The sequence below is a fragment of the Thalassophryne amazonica genome, chromosome 4, assembly GCF_902500255.1.
Source record: "Thalassophryne amazonica chromosome 4, fThaAma1.1, whole genome shotgun sequence".
Lineage (NCBI taxonomy): Eukaryota > Metazoa > Chordata > Actinopteri > Batrachoidiformes > Batrachoididae > Thalassophryne > Thalassophryne amazonica.
In genome coordinates this window covers 97,851,662-97,875,874 of record NC_047106.1, presented here as the reverse complement: position 1 = coordinate 97,875,874, position 24,213 = coordinate 97,851,662, and the positions used below count along the sequence as shown (strand labels likewise).

General features: G+C 40.8%; 1 protein-coding gene and 1 long non-coding RNA gene across 3 annotated transcripts in view; one reads left to right on the top strand and one right to left on the bottom strand.

Moving 5' to 3' along the window:
• stx1a (syntaxin 1A (brain)) overlaps positions 1-24,213 on the top strand; it is a 436,006-nt gene that overhangs the window by 401,065 nt on the left and 10,728 nt on the right. For both annotated transcript variants that reach the window (XM_034168312.1, XM_034168313.1), the window contains one exon: positions 6,798-6,908. In XM_034168312.1, coding sequence (XP_034024203.1) covers positions 6,798-6,908 — 111 coding nt within the window. The remainder of the gene's footprint in view (positions 1-6,797; positions 6,909-24,213) is intronic.
• Positions 267-22,442, bottom strand: LOC117508534. The gene is made up of 3 exons (XR_004560118.1): positions 22,429-22,442; positions 21,123-21,128; positions 267-439 (listed from the first exon to the last, which is right to left on the bottom strand). It is a non-coding gene; the product is annotated as an uncharacterized LOC117508534 (long non-coding RNA).

Sequence of the window (24,213 nt, the reverse complement as noted above, 5' to 3'; positions counted from 1 at the left end):
CTCCATCTGACTTTTTCTGTTCGTATGTATATGTATATATCAGGGTTCTCCGCAGACAATGGAGTAACGGTGCCACGTCGTTATACTGCCATCTAGTGCTGGTATAGTGTGGTGTCATCTTGTGATGTTATAGTGCGAGACTTGGTGGGAATCATTCTTTGAGATTTTGGGGCTGGATAGCGGCGTGCACTATTTCCATTCTTCTATGTTTTAAAGGACATGTTGCACTGAAATCATAACATTTTGGAGTGTTTCTGACAGTGTTTCTTTGAGGAAAGCGTCACAGCACGCGCTTGGATGGAATATAGCTGCAAATGTTAAACACTGACTGAGCCACAGATTAATTACAAAGTTTCCATAAGTGTGATGTTGTGTTATGAGGGCTCTGTTTTTAAGCGATAACTGATCATTTTTATGCAGTCACAGAAAAAACAGCAGCCTCTGTGAGAAAACGTAATGTGTGTGCATGTCCATTAATCATGAACGCAGCCTGTTAACAGTTTGCTAGATGCTCAGCTTTGTGCACACTAAGTGTTGTCATCAATATAACTGTGAAAAATCTAAGAAATACATCTGTGTGATCAGACAGATCAGACAGCAGGCTGTCTGACAGGCAACCTGAAAAAACAGCTGAGACGTCCGCATGCACGGTGCACGACACTGCGTGCTGCTCCATTACAGAACAGATTCATCAAGACAGACTGTCAAAGTAAAATAAAAATAAATCCTAACTGCCTGGTGTGTTGGGAAGGTGTAGTGACACGGACCCACAACAGGGGTCGTTAATGAGCGGACAATGGATGAGCCAAAAAGTAACAGTTTAATGTTGTGAATTGCACAACGGAATACAGACAAAAACAAATAGAGGAGTACAGTCAATCGTATACAAGGTGACGTGTGGGCAGGCTCGAGGATAGAAGACGTCTGTCCAAAGAAGAGCCGGATCCCACACGGCTTCCACCACCAGCGGATCTGAAAAACACCGGAGCCGCCAAGTCCCGAGTCCCAGGTGGCCACTGTCTCCAGCTGTCAGACCAGGTACTGCTGGCAGAAACAGTTAATGGTGGGTGTGTGAAGACAATCCGCCAATCCAGCTTCCGACAGAGCCTGCAGGAACACGGCTGCACACAGAACAATGTTTTAGACAACAATAATCACAGCAGAGAAGATTACCTCGATTGGTAGCTGATTTCTCGGCGGGGAGGTGGAGTTGCAGTCCGGCCTTTATGGTGATGGTGTTGAGTGGTGGATGAGTGACAGCTGGTACGGATGATGAGTGACAGCTGTCACTCTCGGTCGCTCCGACGCCCTCTCGTGCTTGAAGCCCGCACTTCAAGTAGGGCGCCATCTTGTGGTGGTGGGCCAGCAGTACCTCCTCTTCAGCAGCCCACACAACATGGTGATATTGTGACTTGGGAATTCAAACTTTTCAAATTGAAAATTATGCAGGGGAAATGTGTAAAAAAATAGTCTGGAATCTTCCACATTTTAAATTGTCTTTCTGTACGTTCTTTTTTTCTTCCAGATAACTATATTGTGCATTTGTAACATGTATACATTGTGTCACTGAAACACAAACATTTTAGATTAATTTCACTAATCAACAGTTCAGCACAGAGTCAGACCAGAAACAGTACTAAAAGAAACAGAACTAAAAGATTTTCATTTTTGTCTTAGGACTTCAGGACACAAGGTCAGATAGGACCCAGAGTGGAAGCGTTGCGTGCCTCTCGGGTGACAGTTGCCAACAGCACTGCTATACGAAAAATTTCTGGGGAGAACCTGGTTTGAATTTAATATCTGTATTTAGGATTTCCGCCTTTAGATCTTTTTTATGCCCAACTGTCACACTGCACTTAAGTGATGGAAGCAAAATCTGACAGCCACTGTAGGTGTTCCAAGTTGGATACTAAGCAGATTATATATCCCTGAAATGAAAACCCACAACTAAAATGTTACACAGGCGTCTTGGTCTACATGTCAAATATTACTTTCCTCAGCTAGTGGTTGAGTATCACTGCTACCATCACGCATTAATTTGTGCCGTAGTTTTCATCTATATTTCACATTTACATGTGCTTTCATTTTGAATGTCCTTAATGTCAGACAAGCCTATAACTCTGTGTGTGTGTGTGTGTGTGTGTGTGTGTGTGTGTGTGTGTGTGTGTGTGTGTGTGTGTGTGTGTGTGTGTGTGTGTGTGTGTGTGTGTGTGTGTGTGTGTGTGTGTGTGTGTGTGTGTGGCACTTACTTTTCTTCCTCTTGGAATATAGAGGTACTATGTACCACTTTATAACTTTACTTCCTAAATAATTACAGCTTTATTTTTGTTCAATCCTTTGACTGAAAGTAGAGCAAGTAGCTCAGTGGATAAGGAGCTGGGCTATCAATATAGACCTAAATTCAAGACACTTAATCTGTATTGTCTCAGTCGACCCATCTGAAAATTGCTATGTACTCCAAAGATGAGCACCAGCAGGGCTCGGGGTCTATATAGGACTTACATACTTACATTAAAGCTGAAAGGCTACATGAACAATACATCTTGATTATTTAATTTCAGCTCCACTGTGGTTGTATGCAGATGCAAAATTACAACTCCAAATCCAGAAAAGTTGGAACTATATGGAAAATTTGAATTAAGAAAATACAGTGGTTCTTAGATTGACTTTGACTTCTTTCACTGCAGACATATGAACCCAAGATATTTCATGTTTTGTGTGGCCAGCTTCATTTCATTTGTTAATATTTATCCATTCCTGCATTTAACCCCTGCAACCCATTGCAAAAAAAAGAATAAATAATTAAATTGGGGTACTGAAGCATTGTTTGTCATCTTGCCATTTCTTTTCACAACATTAAAAAGATATTTTGGGCTTGAGGATACAAAGCAATGAAGCAATTTAGGTTTTATGTGTGCACCGGTATGGGGTCGTCATTTTTGCATTTTTCATTTCAAAATTCTCCACACATTTTCTATAGGGGACAGGTCAGGACTACAGGCAGGCCAGTCCAGTATCCACAAATACCTCTCATGCAGCTGTTTCATGTGCATTTTCTGTATCGTAAAGATTTTCAGTGAGCAATATTTGCGTGTACAAAAATGAATTGTTGATGTCAGAGGACAATGGTCAGACTGGCTGAATGTGATGCCATCATGTCAATATGAACTCTGAGAAATTTTTCCAACACCTTGTGGAATCTATGCCATTTTGAAATAAGGCAGTTCTGAAGGCAAAAGTAGGTCCAACCCAGTACTAGCAAGGTGTACCTAATAAAGTATAAAGTGGCTGGTGTTTGTAGACACAATGCATAATAATCAATAATTAATTAAGAAAGCCACTCAGTGTATGAAGAGATGGAGAGGACACTGTAAAATATGAGAACAGCTACAGTGCAGCCAGAAAATATTCACAACGCTTCACATTTTCTATATTTTATGTTACAGCCTTATTTCAAATTCAAATAAATTCATTCTTATCCCTCAAAATTCTGCTTACAACACCCCATAATGACAACATGAAAAGTTGTTTTTTTTTGGGGGGGGGGGGGGGGGATGCAAATTTATTAAAAATTTAAAAAATAATAAACTGAGAAATCACATGTACATAAGTATTCACACCGTTTGATCAATAGTTTGTTGATGCACCTTTGGCAGCAATTACAGCCTCAAGGTGTCTAGAATATGATGCCACAAGCTTGGCACAGTTTTGCCCATTCCTCTTTGCAGGACCTCTCGGGCTCCATCAGGTTGGATGGAGCGCGTTGGTGCACAGCCATTTTCAGATCTCTCCAGAGCAGTGTTGTATAAAGTACCGGAAAATCACACTTAAGTAAAAGTACAGATACCCATTAAAAAATGACTTTGGTAGAAGTTCAAGTCACTGATTGAAATGCTACTTAAGTAAAAGTCTTAAAGTATCTAGTATTTATTGTACTTAAGTATAACAAGTAATGTACAACTAAATGTACTCAAGTATTGAAAGTAAAAGTACAAGTAAATGTTAATAATCAAAAACGGACAGATTTTTTTTTTTTTTATAAAAGTTTATCTAGGCTTGTAAATGACTGGTCAAAATACTGAAAATTGTGCACATCACACAAAAACACTTCAGAAACAAGGTTTCAAAACCTAAATGAGAGTAGGCTACTCACTAGGTGTTCACAGGAAACAGTTATTTATTTCTATATGTATTTATTTATTTTCATTGTTACATGGTTTTATCTTTTCTGTTGTGTTTTGTTTCATTAGGTTCTTTTTGTCTCTTTCTCTAAAATTGTATTGTAACATTATTAGTCTATTATTATTGACTATTATTGTGTATTATGTAGACTATTATTGTTGTTGCTATAATGTGTGAATAAAAATAAATTAAAAAAATTACAATTTAACTCTTTTACGACAACGAACACAAATCAACACAAACGTGCTGATACGAACAGCTTAATGCTACCTTTAACATTGAAAACGCCATAGATATGCTAATGCATTAGCATCGGTCCCGTTTTTAAGTTATAAAATACATCTATCAACTGTTTCAGAAGACTATACCAGGTCGGTTTAACATAAAAATATTAAATATTACTCACAGACATATGCTCTTCAGGGTTTTAGTGGGAAAAAATTAGGATAAAGCGAAATAAAATCCATGAATCGTAGATCGAAGCACTGCTTCGACCTACGAATCACTGCTTCAATTGGTTCAAGGTTCAAAGCAAAGCCGCCCTGCAGAAAAGTTGATTACAGACCCGCTGCAGGTCTGTAATCAATGTAGAGAAATGATCATTTTCCTGATAAACATCTTTGTCTCTTCAGACCAGAGAATTTTGTTTCTCATAGTCTGAGAGTCCTTTAGGTGCTTTTTGGCAAACTCCAGGTGGGCTGCCATGTGCCTTTTACCCAGGAGTGGCTTCTGTCTGGCCACTCTACCATGCAGGCCTGATTGGTGGATTGCTGCAGAGATGGTTGTCCTTCTGGAAGCTTCTCCTCTCTCCTGTCTTCTCTAGAAGGGCCTTCTCTAAGGCCCTTCTCCCCTGATGGCTCAGTTTAGAGCTGGTGGCCAGCTCTAGAAAAAGTCCTGGTGGATCCGGGCTTCTTCCATTTATGGATGGTCAGAGGCGACTGTGCTCATTGGGACCTTCAAAGACCTTCCTCAGATTTGTGCCTCGAGACAATCCTGTCTCTGAGGTCTACAGACAATTTCTTTGATTTCATGCTTAATTTGTACTCTTACATGCACTGTCAACTGTGGGACCTCATATGTAGACAGATGTGTGCCTTTCCAAATCATATTCAACCAACTTAATTTACCCCAGGTGGACTCCAATTAAGCTCTCGAAACATCTAAAGGATGATCAGTACAGGATGAACCTGAGCTCAGTTTTGAGCTTCATGGCAAAGGCTGTGAATACTTATGTCCTTGATTTATTATTATTTATACTTAATAAATTTGCAAAAAAAAAAAATCTTTGTCATTATGTGGTATTGTGTGTAGATTTTTGATGAAAATGAATGAATTTCATCCATTTTGGAATAAGGCTGTAACATAACAAAATGTGGAAAAAGAGAAGCGCTGTGAATACTTCCCGGATGCACCGTATATGCCATGAAGAGTCAGGAGACTGTAGGTTTTTGTTAAAACCGAACGATCAATCACATCAACAAGTGATTTCACAGAAGAGCTCCTCTGTCTGAGCTTTGCCCAGTAAAATGCAGGTGTGTGTGAGTGTGAGTGTGCATGTGCGCGTGTGTGTGGGTTGAGGTTGTTTCATAAAATAAAATTCTGAATGATGAATATGAATGTAAAGTATTGCATGCAAGTGATATGACTTATAATAAAGGACTTCACCTCATAATTGCAGCGTGGGAGTGATAACTATAAATGCAGAATAATTCAGCACTGTGGTGTTTGTTGTAATTGCTTTAATTCACATATGAATACCTAAAATGAGTATAGGCACTTATTTCTCAACTAACATTTTATTATATTCAGATGATCCTTTAATCTGTTTAATTTGTTTCCTTCAGCTCTTCTCTTTTCTCCAATCTCTGTTTTGTTTTTACTCTTTCTTCTGCAACACAATGCTGTCATGACAACAATGACTAAGTTCTCCAGAGAACAGTGCTCCCCTTCTAACCTGGAAAGGTAATTTGCCGTTGCCTCTTTTTCTTGCACCTTTCCAAATCTTTGTTTAATCTGCATGCTTAAAATGCTGTACAAAACCATCCATATTCACCAAAATTAAATTTTGATGAGTCTTTTTAATTTTTTTAACATGATATTTGGAAAATTTTTAATGTTTAATTTTTTATTTTTTTTAATTAGATATATGTCAGAAATATTACATATACTTTTTGACTTTTGGCAATGTTTTGACAATAAAATCTGTTTTAATTTAATGGAAATAAAGTACAAAGGAAGCTTTGAGCACTTTTTTTGTGCAGGGCGAGCTGGTGAACAACATTGAGCGGAGTGTGCTGGAGGCCCAGGAATACGTTGAGCAGGCGAAGGAGAACATCCCAAAATGCAAAAAGTTCAAAAAGAGCAACAAACGGGTGAGACGTGTGATGCATCATCTACAAACTGACTCTCACTCAGTTGTGTTCTTTTCCGCTTTCCCCCCTTTCTGCATCCCCTTCTCTCACCTCATTCACCCATTATTCCATCTGGTCTCTCTGCTCCGTTGCTTTCTCTCCATCTGTACCCATGCCTCCCCTTCATCCCTGCACACCTGCCTCTTTCTGTCCTCTGCCCGTCTGTGTGTCGTCCCCTTCTCCTCCGCTCCTAACCTCTCTTAGGGGGAAATGATAGACCGCATAGAGTACAATGTGGAGCACTCGGTAGACTATGTGGAGCGGGCAGTGTCAGACACTAAAAAGGCAGTTAAATACCAGAGTAAAGCCCGAAGGGTGAGTCACCCATACATCAGAGTGATGCATGTGCACAAATGTACAGGAAGTGACAGCTGTAAAATCTTTGCATGTGTATTTTATAGTGTAAAATGTTGTGGCTGTGTTCAGCGTTTCTGCATGGTTGTTGTGCACCCTGCATGTGTTGCTTGTGTGTGTCATCAGTTTGTGACATACTGAGCATTTCAGAGCAGGAATGACTTTAAACAGCTCACACAGCTACTGTGATAGTTTGAAAAGTCATCATGTGCTACAGTGAACACTCTGCAGTGCTATTGGAGGAACAACTCTGCCACCTCTCGCCTAACATCTGCAACAGCACTCAAAGTTTTGGGAATTTCATTCATCATTTGACCCACATTTGCTAGACTGTGTTTCAGCCTTTAGCTATCGATGGGAACAATGTCAGACTCAGGAATAAGTACCTAGTTTGGCGAGGTACTGTTTCCACAAGAGGAACTGGGGCTAAAAGGGTGAATTGTTTTTTTGATGTGTTTTTTTGATGACGCATGTGCATGCGAGCACGTGCGTGCGTGCATGTGTGCGTGTGCGTGTGTACACACACAGACACACACACACACACACACACACACTGGAAAAAAACTGCAACACACACTGGAAAAAAACATAAAACCAAAACAATCAAGTTCCAATCAAATTAATCTTCACATCTCGTCGATTCATATATACAAAAAACATATCTATAAATGATCAAAAATTAAACCCAGGTTGCTTATTATGTCCACAAATGTCATTTTAGAAGTACTTTAAAAGAACATTCATTTGAAATGAGTTTGACACATTCTGGTATTGAATTCCATTCCTTCATATCCCTAAATATGACACTGTTCTTTATGGCAGTGTTTTTCAACCTTTTTTGAGCCGCGGCACCCTTTTTATATTTACAAAATCCTGCGGCACACCACCAACTAAAATAATATTATAATGCTATTACCTCTGGTTTTGCGCAAAACCCAATTATCGCAATAGAAAATCGATACAGAAAACATCGCATTTCGAAAATCCTCAAGCATTTTGCGCTCTGATCTCAAGTAGGGCTGTCACGATTAGAAATTTCTGGAGACGATTAATTGTCAGACAAATAATTGCGATTGACGAATATATTGTCTATTTTTTTTTCTTTTTTTCCCCTTCTTTATATTCTACTATTGTAGTATAATTACACAACTCTGGAAGAACGTTTGGCTTCTGTGAGTGGAGAAACTGGGAATGGTGCAACATTTTTATTTTTATCTTCATTTTACATACAGTCCCAACTTTTTCTGATTTGTGGTTGTTTCTGTTGCATTTCTGAAATTGTTTCTCCTCATCAGTCACGTTTTGTGCTGAAACACTGCATTAAGCTCAAGACTGAACAAATAAATACCTTTGGAAAATAACAGCTGTTAAAGTTCAGAGTTCTCACCTGCTTTTTGTGATCTGTGCGTCTGAACATTTTTTTTTGTGTATCTCAGTTCATTCATATATTCTCATTTTTTAAAATATGTTTTTAAAGATATTTGACCGTTTATTTCATCTCATGATCTCATAAATTCAGCATACGACGCGCACATGGTGTGAACAGGACGGTAACGGCAGAATCACACCTTTAGAGAAAGTTCAGAGAGAAGTAAAAGCTTCACGTTTTCGTTTTGTTAACATGTTCACTCCATTTAAAATCCTCTCTCTGCTCCGCGCTCGCTGCGCACTGAACGTGTCGCGCCTGCATTCAGGAATCTCCCTCACCCACCCCCCTCCCCTCCCTCCCTCACCCACCCCCCTCCCCTCCCTCCCTCACCCACCCCCTCCCCTCCCTCCCTCACCCACCCCCTCCCCTCCCTCACTCACCCCCTCCCCTCCCTGACCCCCCCCCCCCCCCCCCCCCTCGCAGTCTGCAGCCTAACTCCGCGCGCGTGCACACACAGGCACAGACACACACACCGACAGCTCCGCATTTTAGACGGCTTTTGAAGGAGTCGGCACTGTTTTAATCGGCCGTCAGCCTCCTTGTTATTGTCCCGCCTTAAGACGAGAGCGAGGCTGCAGCACAATGACGTCAGATTCTGAGTCGTTTTATGCTTTGTGGATAAAATAAATAATTCACGGTAATCGCGAATATGAAAAATAATCGCGAATATGAAAAATACCCACGGCACCCCTGACGATCGATCACGGCACCCTAGGGTGCCGCGGCACCCCGGTTGAGAATCACAGCTTTATGGCATTAATCCTGGCTACAGGTAGCGTAAAGTTTCCCACCACAGCATGTCTGGTTATGTATTCATGATTTTCTGAACTAAAAGATAAATTCCTTAACAAAATACACAGTAACTTAGTGACAGTCTTTCTGGTAAAAATAATCAGTGAATATAAAAGTCTATCTTTAACTGACATCCAGTTTAAATTTTTATGCATTGTAATATATTGTAATGCATTGTAATATTTGCCCTATAACTGCATTTGAGTGCTATACAAGCAGCCTTATTTTGAATAATCTGTAATTTATTTATCATTTCCCCAGAAGCATTTGACCATACTGTTGGGCAATAATCCAGGTATACTAATAATAATGCTTTAATAGCATAATTCAAAGTTGAACAACTTAAAAACTTTGCATGTCTTCTCATAATCAATAAACCCCTGCCCATGGCCGTGGTGAATGCTGATACCATTGTGACTAATAAAATAATTGCAGAAAATACGCTAATTTTTCTTCTCGGTGGTGGTGAAACAAAGCAGCCACATCCTCCAGCTCAGGCTGAGAAACACACCCGGAACAGACAAACACCAAGGATCTTCTTAAAAATGCTGCATTTATTCACAAATAATGTCCATAATAAGGAGTTAACACATTTCCAGACATCCTCTAACAAATCAAAGCTATCTTATGTGGACTAGTGCAGTGCCCGTAGGACGTTTGTATTCCTATATAAAATTGGGAGCTAAAAAAAATTTAAAAAAGGCCATCACCAGATCAATCATTGTTACGACTCAGCTCAGAAGCCGCAACAAAAACCGAGGCACACACAGAAGCGCCGATCTATTAAAACCCTTGTAGGGGAACTTTATTAAAGTAAAAATAAAACAAAAGAAAGACGACATGGCAAGTCAAACCCGGACCAGGACCAGACACAGCTGCTCCCCAAACTACGATCCAGGAGAGGGAGGAGGAGGAGGCATAGCCCGCAGGAGACCAGAACTCCCTCCTTATATAGTCCCCTGACAGGAAGCTTAATCAGCACCTCCCAGGCGGCCAAGATCTCAAGACACACAATAGGCACATTAAACAGCACACAAATACATTAGGACGGCAGGGGCCGTCACCCCCCCCCCCCCCACACACACACAGGTCCTACCAGGACACTGTGAAATGTGGTTCTTAAACCGGGGCACGTGACAAGGCATCCGCTACCAGATTTTCTGTTCTTTTAATATATTTTATGTCCAGTTTATATGTCTGAAGGTACAAGGACCATCAAACCCAACGCAGGTTAGGTGCTTTAACCGAGGCCAAAAATGTTTGTGGATTATGGTCAGTATAAACAGTAATTTTAGCCCCGCCACCCGCATACACCTCAAAATGCTTCAGGGCCAAAATCAACGCAAGTGTCTCTTTTTCAGTAGTTGAATAGTTTAGCTGATGTTTATCAAATTTCTTTGAAAAATAGCTAACAGGTCTATCCAAACCAAAATCATCAGATTGCGTCAGGCTCCGTTCTAGCCCCCACATGACTTGCATCCACATACAGCTGAAATGGTTCGTTTAAACGTGGGGCGGCCAACACCAGATCTGCACAGAGGAGCTTCTTCACACTCTCAAGTGCCTGCTGACAAAGAGAAGACCAGACAAATTTAGCATCTTTGCACAACAAGTTAACGGCGGAACCACTGAGGAAAAGTTCTCACAGAAACAATGATAATACCCGACCAGTCCAAGAAAACACATAAGTTCTTTTTTAGTACTAGGAACTGGAAATCCCTCAATGGCTTGAACTTTAGCTGCAACAGGGCGAACTTCTCTCCTGACCAGCTACACTTTTCTTTATTTATTTCATTCATTTAAAAGAAAAAGACAGAAAAGCAGAAATGAAACTTACAAGACCTTGAATGAAAAGGAGCAGAGAGAAGAACAAGTCTTATATTTTCTGCCCCTTTTTACAATACAATCTTTCAATTTTAAGTATCGACCCACGACACGACCCAAGTGGGTAACAGTTGCCTTTGCAAACTCACATTTTGCAAGATTGACTCTCAGCCTCACCCCCGCCAGACAAGTGAAAAGCTCCTCCATGTGCTCCAAATGCTCTTCCCAGGTGTCAGAATAAACCACCACATCATCCACGTACACCGCGCAACCAGACATATCGCCCACAACAGCATTCATCAACCGTTGGAATGTAGCTGGCACATTTCTAAGTCCAAAAGGCATCACTGTGTAGGAAAACAAGCCTGACAAACGCAGACACCTCACGTGCACGCTTAGACAATAGCACTTAGCCCTTCAAGAGATCAAATTTACTCACAAACTTGGCAGAACCCACCTGGTCCATGCAATCATCCATTCTTGGCAAAGGAAAACAATCTGGTTTTGTAACCGCATTAAGCTTATGAAAATCAGAACAAAAACGCGATGTATCTAATTTAGGAGCCAAAATGCATGGAGATGCCCAACTCGATGCGCTTGGCTCCGCAGTGCCATTCTCCAAGATATATTTTACCCGCACCCAGATGCTTGCGTTTATCCAAACTGATTCTGTGAAAGCGTTGCTTAATCGGCCTAGCATCTCCCACATCAATATCATGCTCAGTGAGATCATGTTCAATGAGATCTACTTGCCATACATACCGCAGAAGCCTCAGCATTCTCCGTTCGCTGTGACACTTCTCTGGAATAATAAGGTTTCAACAAATTGACATGACACATTTGTTGCTTCTTCCTGCGTTCAGGCACTGAGATTAAATAATTTTGATCAGAAAGCTTGAAAAGGTGGCGTGATAACCAGACAAAGAGCCAACACTTGGTCACCAGGCAAAAATGAATGCACTTCCACACGCCTGTCAAACAGAGACTTCATTTTATTTTGTGCCACAGTCATTTTTAACTTGACCAAATCTCTTGCAAAATACAAATGCCGTCTGAATCCATTGACATAATCTATCAGATTTTTAGGTGGATTTGGCTCCTTTAAACTGTCTGCCACTACAGCCAAAGGACCTTTCACTGTTTGTGCAAAGACCAACTCATTTGGGCTAAACCCAGTACTCTCTTGAGTGACTTCGCGAGCAGCCAGCATCAGCCAAGGCAAACCTTCTTCCAAGTCACCCCCCAACTCAGTATAGTAAGCATGCAACAGCGACTTCAAGGACTGGTGGAAACGTTCCAAAGTGCTTTGTGACTCAGGATGGAAAGCCGTCGCTTTAATATGCCGCACTCTGAGCTGCTTCAAGACCTGGTCAAACAAATGACATGTAAAGTTACTGCCCTGAGCCGACTGTATAACTTTCGGAATGCCAAACACAGAAAAAAAACTGAGTAAGCGCTCGCACCACTGCCCTAGCAGTTATCCTCTGCAATGGATAAGCTGCCAGATACCGTGTAGCCTGACACATCACTGTGAGCAAATATAATGACCCAGACCTTGAACGAGGCAAAGGCCCAACACAATCAATTATCAAATGCTCAAATGGTTCAGATGCAACTGCAAATGGACTCAATGGAACTGGCTTCAACACTTAATTAGGCTTAGCAGTAAGCTGGCACACATGACATGTTTTAATATATGCAGAAATGTCCTTTTTAGATGCGGCCAAAAAAAAATGTCTCAGGACCCGGTCATATGTTTTAGTCACCCTGGAATGTCCAGACTCATCATGTGCGACTTTTAGCACAGCAGCGCAAAATTTACTGTGCACCACGATTTGAAACATAGAATCACCGACCACACCCGAATGGGGAAACCATTTGCTCACCAACAGTGAATTCTGAAAAGAGTACCCACACGCGCAATCCAGGATGTCACTCACTGGACGCCCCTGATCAAAAAGGCCTTTTAAAGACACATCACCGTGATGCTCTGCCATCAGCTCACTGTGAGACAAGGATACAGGAAAATCAGACAGAGGTACATGAACATTTTTTTCACATTTCCCCTTCTTAACCTTATTCCGTGCCATAGCCCGAGTAACCACACATGCAGTGAACACCTGGGGGAACTGTTTACTGCTCTCATCAATCTGAGGAAGCAAACAAGGAACTGGCTCCGCCCCCTTCTGTACAGCTGACCCAGCAACGTCCTTCCACAAACATGCACCAGCCAAACCATTACCCAAGATAACGGAGACACCTTCCACTTGGCAATGTAGGACGAACAGCCAAAACTGCATCCCCGCTCAACAGTTCACAGTCAAGTGACATTTTATGCAATGGCACAAAGAGCACGTTAAGACCCATACCTCGAACTGGAACCTGCGTGCCTGTCTCCGACTCCTCAGACAGCAGCAACACATCAGCTCGGATAAACGAGTCAAGCCGCCCCTGTGTCGCGTGTAGCGAGGAGCCTGCAGTCAACACCAACCTCCTAAGCTTGCATGAAGCAAAAGTCATAAAAAAAAAAAAACCTTCTTCAAAGCAAACCCATCACAGCCCAAGATCTGGGATATATCAAGTTGTCAAAAGGAGGCTTTTCTGACCATAGCACAGAATGGCCAACTGTCATCAAAACCCCACAGGATTTAAGATTCTCTAAAGTGCATTCCTCATGGAGCTGTGAATCCCTTTATCAGATACCAAAACCAGATGGTTTTCCCTCCAAAACACAGACCCCAGAAAGACCTACTTTTCCCAAAGTCTAAAAACTGTGCTTTCACAGCATAATTCCAATGAAACCATACAACAGAAGGATTACCCTCAACATTGCGATCACAATGAAGTTCCTCTGTTCAAAATTGGCTGCAGATTAATGGATTTCATGTTTTATGATGAAATCCAAAAACCATTTAACCCCACACATGGAATGTATATGTCTTGTGCTTTTTTGCTCTGATCATAGAAAGTTTATCAAATGTGCTTTTTCATATATAATTGTGTGTGTTAGCTCTAAGCTCAAAATTGTGTTTACTAGAGTTTTGCAATACAGTACTTGCTTGGTTTCTATGCGGGAATTTAGGAAAGCAGACATTGATCCATTATAAAACTAGACAAAGAAATGTAGAAAAAAACTACAGTACCCAGAATTCTTGGGGGTGGAGCTTTTAACCCTTTAAAAGCATGCGGCCCCAAGGAATCACTTCTCTTACGCAACGCTCTTCGCCTCTTGCCTCTTCTTTCTCTTGGGTCTCGAGATGCTGCCTAGCCGCCCAATAAGATTTATGACCCCGTGTCTGCCACCACGTTCTGTCTAAACTTATTCCTTGCTTGTGCGCACAAAGCTAGAAATTACTTTTCCATTTTTCTACAAATAACTTTTTCTCCACTTTTGTCAAGTTAAACATGCAGGTGCATTTAACTTCCTTTGACAATTTTTCAAATTAAAAACTTTTTCTTCTTGAACTCCAAATTCACCTCGTGAACATTTTTCTTACAAAGTCAACCATTTTTGTATTGAATTTTTGATTTGATCTGGCTTCCAAAGACGACGACGAAAGACTAATTTTTGTTTTGGCAAATAGAAAATAAAGACACTCAAGCCTTTATTCTGACGATCCCAGACAGCAAGCGCTGCAGAGGTAAAAACATCCAGCTCAGTTGAGCCGCACAAGAGAGTGAGCTGCTGATGCAAGTCACGGCGATCAACACTGAAAGCACCCCTGGTAACCCACAAAAACGGGCACGGTTACCGGCAGAGTCTCTTTGCCAAGGTACAGGTACCGGGAACAGCTGTGCAGAAGGACAGTTCCTCGACTGAAAACAAGACGGCTCCCAGCATCTAACCTCACAGAGACCAGCTGCACAGCGCATCCAAGTAAGACCGGGGTACGGTGTCAGATAGCAACAGAGTGGCTTTATTTACTTCTATTCACTGTCACTAACCATCTCTCACGTTAATAAATACCAAAGTAAATTCCCTGATGATTAAGGTGGAATTCATTCTTAAACTCCCACAACTAAACCAGATTATCTTAACATCATATAATAATTGCTCAGTGAACGTCATCATCGTCAAATTGCTTCCTGTGATATGTCCTGTTATTTAACTCCTGACTGAGTTAAATAAATGTTTTAAATGTGTGAAGTTGTCTGTGATTTTGTATGGTTTTACAGAGGGGTCGAGCTTGACCTGTAGAACTTACTACTGTAAGATTAGAGACTGATTTTACTATTTCCTATTGACTGACCCTAAAATCTGTGATATTATAACCTTGTTATATCATTCAGTCATAGGTGGTGCCCCCAGTATTTGAGGTAAAATTATCCACAAGTGATAATTTCAAAATATCCTAAAACACATATTATCAGCAGGGGTGGTGGCCAAGGCTCCAAGTTCAAATCCCACCCCTGCAACAATTCTCCATGTAATGTGGAGTTGCGTCAGGAAGGGCACCCGGCGTAATACCTGTGCCAGTTCAACATACAGATCCACCTTGGATTTGCTGTGGCGACCCCGAGTGCAAACAAGGGAGCAGCCGAAGGGACTTACTTACCTAAAACACATATTATAGTCTTCCTGCTACACGCGCAAAATTTTGACACACACCTTTTTGTCATCTCCCACCAATGAGACAAAACCCTCATGAATGAAAGGCAAGTACGAGTCACACAGTTTAGAGCTCATGTTTTCCACCTTAAGTTCCACAACATTACGCACCGGCGCAGCTAAACCTACTCCTTTGGGCTTAACAAGCAATGTCCTTGACTTTAGCAGAGCACAATCTGCTTTAATGTGCCCACGCTTATGACAATAGTGACACCCAATCACTATCACGCAAAACAGTTTACATCTTTTACATCAGTTTACATCCCCGTTTCACCCAACTGGACCGACCAGAGCCCTCCGAGTGCCCTCTCTTGGCACACTGGAACCAAGACTCAGGTTTGGAGTCACATTTTGTGAAAAAGACCTATGAGTCAATACGCACTCATCTGCCAAAACAGCAGCATTTGACACATTCACAGCCTTTTGCTAACTGATATAAGTTGCAATACTTTCTGGTACACAGTTCTTGAACTCCTCCATCAAACTTACCTCTTGCAGCTGATCAAAATTTTTAACATTTTGCGCAGCACACCAACGATAAAACAACACAGTTTTGTTACGTCCAAACTCCACGTAATTTTGATGATCAAGTTTTTTGTAACGCCGAAATTTCTGTCTATATGCCTCTGGCACAAGCTCATATGCTCTCTCCACAGTGCTTTTCACTTAAACCAAATTATCTTTCAGTGACAACGAAGCATACGCTTCCTGCACTTTACCTGTAAGCACACATTGCAGCAGCAACGGCCAAACCTCCCTCAGCCACTTTAACATCAACGCCACGCGCTCAAACAAAACAAAATATTTATCCACGTCCTTTTCAATGAATGGTGGGATAAATCGAATGCACTTGTTAACGTCAAAGTCTGCTGTTATATAACGCTATTGGTCAGTGGGAACCGATCCAATATAACTTTTGGTCCTAGCCTTTTTGGATCCTTTTGGATCCAACATAACTTTCTGGTGCCAAGCATGCCAAAATACAGGTAAATGATGGACAGAAAGGCTAATCTGTGATTGGCTATTGCAATCTGAATGGAGAAATATATATATATATATATATATATATATATATATGGCTTTATTTTGACACGAAATGCACTCCTCTCAAAAGATGACTGTGTGGTTAAAACCGAGCACACCCTTTTCTTCTATGGTGTTTAATGGCATATTTATTTATTTATTTATTAAGTGCAGTTTTATATGACAAAATAAACGGAACATGGAAACAAATTTTGTACACAAACGGAGATGCCACGGAGGGCGCCATCTTGGCACTGCTAATGTTACAATGTCAAAACAAAGGTTTAATACCAAAATAAAGGTTTTGAAAATTAATCCCAAAATTTTTCTAATAAAGGATGCACATCATCGTGCCACGTGCAAGCCATATCTGAAAGCTGACAGGCAGCTTTGTGTACATGGAGATATTTCTTGAAACAATGCAGTGTTTACGAAACACTATAGTGAAAGTTCTATTTATACTACTAAACTTTTATTTAACCAGATTTTAAAAATTTGAGATTTAGACCTCTTTTTCAAGGGCGAGCTGGCCAAGAAAGGCAGCACACATCATAGTAGACAGACTTTACGTGTGTCCCATTCCATTTGAAAAGAGCAGGTCTTCTGTTCTGCTGTCTGAAATAAACCTTTTAGCTCCGGTGTTGGTCGTCCTTTAATTATTATCTCCTGCTTTGATTGAAAGTCCAGTTTTAAAAACTGTTTCAGTTTGGATGTGTAATCCTCCATTCTGAAAGTAAAGTCCAAGCGAGAGGAAAAAATAAATGAACAGCTGCTCTTGCAGCTTGCTGTCACCTATTCTGCAGCTGAGGGGTTGCTGCAGGAAGAATCCCTGGGATCACTAGTGCCCCACTACCATGAGGCAGGAGAACCGCGTGCCTCACTTGGTGAGTTTTTGCAGCCATTTTATGGTCGCTCAGCACACGAAACATGTTACACACACATACAGCTGTTGACAAAAAACACTGTACATTATGTACATCAGCTAAACTATGGAATTTAAGTTCATACAGCCAAAGTGTTTGACCATTTTAATAGCGACATACAGAGAGACAGTGAGACAGTCTCACTGCACAGCATGCCAGCAGTTAGCCCAGTGATTGCTCAATCCAAGGTGAGGCACAACTGGCTGCTGCCTCACCGCACATCTCTTCTCAGTATTTGAACGGTAAATGTGAAAATTCAGCGATTTTGAAAAAAAAAAAAGTTAAAGTTAAAAGGAAAATAACTTTATAGTACAAGTCACTGGATAAATATAACCATTTAATTTGTTTTTTCATTTTACATTTTTTCTTTCCATGATGACAGGTAAGGCACAGCCTCACCTGCCTCCCCCTGACTGCATGTCACTGATTGTGAGACCTAAGGGAGCCAGCAGGAATGTGGAGATGAATTAAGTCTGTAATGTATACAACGGTCTGACCATGTAGTGATCTATAGGTGGTCCAAATTCATAGGAATATGCACGAAATGCCATTCGTGGTTTTCACGTATCCCATAATCCCTTGCACGCCAGAGAGTCGCTGCAGTCAAAAGAACATAGAGAATCCACATGATGACAATTGTAAATGAATATCATACTACAAAAATGTATTTTTTTATGCTTTTCATCATGTTAATAAGAGACTGCTGCATGATACCCTGAAAACTTGCTAAAACAATTATAACAAATAATCTGTGTCTGCTACGTTTAAGAGCAAACTGAATTTCAGACATATTATATATATTAGTCTGGAACAAAGAGGACAAACAGTGTTGTAAAGAACAATAATCAAGACGTTAAAGAGCAAACTTCACTTTCCCCCAGAACGACAGGAAGCAAGTGCAGCTCCCAGCAGCTCCCATTGAAAATAACGGAGACAGCCTGTGATTCTCGCATGTTTACATAAAACAAACGCAATAGCAACGTCTAAAAACCCAGAGAATATATTCACAAGAGTATTAGGCACAATATAAAAATAATTTTATGTTGTAATGTTAATGCTGTTGTCCGTGTGCAGCATGATCAGAGCGTCTCAATGTTACTGAGATCTCGCAGCGCGGCGAACTCTCCGAGGTTTTGCGGGATTTGAAACCTGAAAGCATCAATACTTTACTTTTCATATGGTATTATATGAAATGTGTCATGAGAATATGTTGAGTGATTACACGTAGAAGATATTTATTTCTCTCAGAAATGGTGATGCAAATGTGATGAGGTGCACACTTCCTTATTTTTGTAGAGACACACACACACACACATAAACAGTGTATTCCTGCACTCATCTTGTATAAAAACAAGAACTATGCCCCCTACCTGATGCTATTCAAGAAAAAATACATTAAACAAAAAAATGTCTTATTATGGCAATATTTGTCAAATGTCCTGTTTGTTGGTAACTGCTGCCACTTCGTCCACTCCAAAGCTCCTAATCATTTATCTTATCAGCATCTTATCCTTCTGGTACTGACAGAAACCCATAGAACCAGTATCCTTCTTTTGTCCATGGCAATTGGTACAGTCATATGCTGAACATGAAACCATCCATGTGTTCTTCAAGTCATAAAATACAAAATAAGATCATTCTGAAGTACCAGTTCAATGATTTCCTTGTCAATGCAACCAGCATGAACCTTTTTTTTGTTTTTTGCCCTCTGAGACAGCAGTTATGTGATCTGATGATGCCAGATGCACAGAATATATACATTGTCCCCACTTCTATATAAAGACTTTCTAACAGCCTCTTTCTTCCCTTCGTATCCCATTCTGTCCTTCCTTCCTTGCTTCCTTCCATCAGTTACTTCTTAAAACTTCACTCTCCTTGTGTTCCATCTCCCCACCCAGAAGATGATCCTGATCGGAGTTTGTGTTGCAGCAGGTCTCACCATCCTCATTATTTTGCTTGCTGTTGGACTCAGTTAGATCCATCAGAAATCCCAACACAGCAGACTGCTGGAAATTAAACTGTGGGGAAAAGCTCACAGACGAGAGCGCCCCCCCCCCCCCCCCCCCCCCCACCACTCCGTTGCCCCCTTCAGGCTGTTGCTGACAGAGGATGTGCTGCTCCTCACGGTTCAGCTATTTAAAATGAACTGTGTGCTGGACTCCATAATGAGCACTCATATGGTTTACATTGCCACTCTGATGACTGAGTCAAACAGCTCAACACGTCTTTGTAAATTCAAATGTATTTTATTAAAGATGGACATTCAAGGTTTTTGGTACTTTTCTTTTAAAAAAGAATACGAATTGCAATCTTGTGATGAATTGTTAAGTTTTCAAAAAAATTGGGAATTCTAATTTTAATTTAAAGAGCCTACACAGAAAATTTTAATTTAATTTAATTTTTTTATTTTTACTTATTTTTCGATTTTTCATTGGACACTAATGCTGCCCACTCACACAATAATCATAGTTTTGGGGAATTATGACTTAGTACATATGTTACTCATATTGTGATCTATATAATCAGGTCCACAGTCTCTAATTTTCACATTTTTGTAATATTGCTAGACTCCTAATTACAATATTTTTAAACAGGAAAACAAATTTTAAAAATACTTTGAGAAATTTCATACATATATTTTTGCTCTGTGTGTGTCACATGTACATCATGTGCATGTTTCATGATTGGTTTTGGAGATTTTGTACCTTTTTCTGCAAATACAAAGCTGCTGGCATAAATATAGATGCGTCTCAAAACAATTGAATATCGTGGATAAGTTCAATATGGTTTGTCAGACATTTCAGAAACTTTTATGAATATAATTTTGATAGTTACAGCCGACAGCTCCAAAATACTGAAAATGCTTATCTCAAAATATTACAATATTTCATGACATCAACCTAAAAAAAAAGATTTATAACACAAAAATGCCAAACTTTTGAAAAGTATTTTCATTTGTGCATTCAGTACTTGGTTGGGGTTCCGTTTGCATGACTTACTGCATCAGTGTGGTGTGACATGGGGGTGATCAGCCTGTGGCACTACTGAGGTGGAAGACCAGGTTTCTTTGATAGCGGCCTTCAGCCCATCTGTATTGTTGGGTCTGGTGTTACTGTCTCCCTCTTGAAATCATCTACTTTGGCATCTGACCATCTACGAGAGGCAATGGTGTAGCTTCAGGAGTTGGTGGTGCTGGTCTATCTACACATATGGTTGACAAGTTCAGTCGTGCAATAACAGTCTCTGCTGCACTTTGTGCAGGTGAACGGTGATGTGCGCTGAGACTGTCGTTGTCTCGCCTTCCTCCTGACTTTTTTTTTGCAGCAAGGCCTGTGTTTCTACCTTCCTCTGCTTCCTGAACATCTTGCTTGACAGTATGGTACGAGGCTAAGGGCTCCCAATTCCCAGTTCCCAGTACTGATGTTTGCCACCTTCATTTCGTTTTTACAGATGTCTCTTTATCACAGACGTGGCCGTCCCGATGATTGTGCACCTTTTGTAGCTCGCCATATAGTAGATCCTTGGGAATCTAGCCTGTGTCTATTCTCTTGATATGGCAAAACTAACAAATGCACCTCTCACTTGGGGTGGAGAATGTCGTACATGCTGGTGCATTCCAGTGCAGTGTTGGTGGAATTCTGCACATCCTGCCACTGGATGTGCAGAATGTGCTGCAGGCATCTCAGGTGGAAGCTGTTGAGTTTCCTCTTGTGCTGTAGAGGTAAGTGCCTGGTAAGTGTGCAATTTGGCCTTCTCAGTGAGGTTGTGGTTATTCCAGACTTTCTTGTTCAGTCTGAACATAACTGCTGCTGCTTTAGCGATTAGACGATTTGCCTCCACATCAACAGAGAGTGAGCTGGAGATGGTAGACCCAAGACAGGTGAAGTTCTCAACAACTTCCAGGTTGCATGTAGTGATGGTAATCAGGAGTGTCTGTAGATCTCATTCTACCATTGAAGTCTCCTAGAAGGTAGAGACCTTCACCATTAGGAATGCTGGCTATTGCCTGGTCCAGAGCCTTGCAAAACTGTTTTTTCTTGACAATAACCTACAGAGAAGCTATGGGGTATTATCAGTAGGGCCAGTCAGCTACAGCAATAGTCAACAACCAGCCGCTAATGGTTTGGTGCCAAGTCCTACTGGAAAGGAAATCAGCATCTCCTTGAAACTTGTAAGCAGATGGAAGCATGCAGTGTTCTAAAATCTCCTGGTCAACAACCTCATTGACTTTGGACTTGATAAAACACTGGGACTTGCTAAAACACAGTGACATGGCACCCAGAATCATCACTGACCGCAGAAACGTCACACTGGACTTCAAGCAGCTTGGATTCTGTGCCTCTCCACTCTTCCTCCAGACTCTGTGACTTTTATTTCTTAATGAAATGTGAAATTAACTTTCATCTGTGCAGAGGAGTGGGCCAGTTATTTTCCTCCTTAGCCCAGGAAAGATGCTTCTGACATTGACTCTAGTTCAAGAGTGGCTTGACACGAGGAATGTGACGTGTAGCCCATTTCCTGGACATGTGGCTCTTGATGCACTGACTCTAGCCTCAGTCCACTCCTTGTGGAGCTCCCCCAAGTTCTTGAATCAGCAATCTTCTCAAGGCTGCAGGCATCCGTGTTGATTGTGCATCATTTCATATGCATTTTCCTTTCCAACCTGCTTTCCATGAATATACTTTGATACAGCACAGTGTGAACAACCAGCAATGACCTTCTGTGGTTTACCCTCCATATCGAGCGTGTCAATCAGTCAATCAATCAATCAATTTTTTTTTTATATAGCGCCAAATCACAACAAACAGTTGCCCCAAGGCGCTTTATATTGTAAGGCAAGGCCATACAATAATTATGTAAAACCCCAACGGTCAAAACGACCCTCTGTGAGCAAGCACTTGGCTACAGTGGGAAGGAAAAACTCCCTTTTAACAGGAAGAAACCTCCAGCAGAACCAGGCTCAGGGAGGGGCAGTCTTCTGCTGGGACTGGTTGGGGCTGAGGGAGAGAACCAGGAAAAAGACATGCTGTGGAGGGGAGCAGAGATCGATCACTAATGATTAAATGCAGAGTGGTGCATACAGAGCAAAAAGAGAAAGAAACAGTGCATCATGGGAACCCCCCAGCAGTCTAAGTCTATAGCAGCATAATTAAGGGATGGTTCAGGGTCACCTGATCCAGCCCTAACTATAAGCTTTAGCAAAAAGGAAAGTTTTAAGCCTAATCTTAAAAGTAAGTAAAAGTAAAGTCAATGAATGTCTTCTGAACAACTGTCAATTGTGCAGTCTTCCCCGTGATTGCGGTTGTGTGTACTGAATTAGAGATTTATGGTATTTATACTGTAGAAACAGTGAGTTAGTCGAACTTGAAAGTAAATATTGTAATATAGATATGCATTTGCATTTTGTATTTATGGAGCTGTAGGTTGTAATTATCAAAATTAAATATAAATGCTTGAAACATTTTAGTCTATATGTAATGAGTTTAGAATTTATATCACTTTCTGAAATATGACAAAAAATATTAAACATTTCTACTTTTGTGACATTCACTTGTAAGATTTCAGAACTGAATTTCACATTCAACATTTTCATATTAACACATTTCCTCTGACAGTGAGTTCATAAATAGTCAGTGTTTGGCATTGCTACAACACAACAATTGAGGTGCATTATAAGGTGTGTGTGTGTGTGTGTGTGTGTGTTTACCATTCCAGTTTCACTAAACTGAATAAATTTAGTTTCTACTAAAATCCAATCATTATGATGTTGGTTTATTTTTTAAACGTGTTGCAAAATTACAAATTCAAAAAGATTAAAATGTATTAATTTATATAGTGCCAATTCACAAAATCATCTCAAGGCGCTTCACACAACATAATAAAAACAGAAACAACTGAATTAATAAAAAGACAACCATAAAAGAATACAAGAATAAAACACATAACACTAATGAAAAAAACAAGGAAAACAAATGAGTCTTTAAACGTGATTTAAAAGTCTCAACAGTATCCGACTGCCGTACGTGTGCCACAGAGCTGGGGCACGGTAGGAGAAAGCTCTGTGACTGGCAGACTTTTTATTCACCCTGGGAACACACAGAAGTCCTGCACCCTGAGAACACAGGGCCCGAGCTGGTACATAGGAGCTTACCAGGCCAGCCAGATAGGGAGGTGCAAGTCCATGAACAATCTTCTAAACTTATTACAGTACAGAAAAATCTGATCTTGCAGCGACTGGAAGCCAGTGTAGGGATGCCAAAACGGGCGTAATGAGGTGGAATTTTCTGCTTTGCGTCAAAAGTCTGGCAGCAGCATTTTGAACCAGTTGAAGACCCCTAATTCTGGACTGCGGTAAACCAAAAAATAGAGCATTACAATTGTCCAATCTAGAAGAGATAAATGCATGAATCAAAGTCTCAGCATCAGTCATAGATAGGATGGGACGAATCTTCGCTATATTTCGCAAATGGAAGAAAGCAGTCCTCATAATGGGCCTCATGTATCAATGTTGCGCACTTGTGGTGTAAATTTATGGCGTAAACTTGAAATACACCAAAGTCGCCGTGACATGTATCACGCACCTGCCCATTTCTGGTGTACGCCTGAAGTGATCTTGATAAATGCGGCGGGTGGAAACGATCGTAATTATAATAAACATGCCCATAA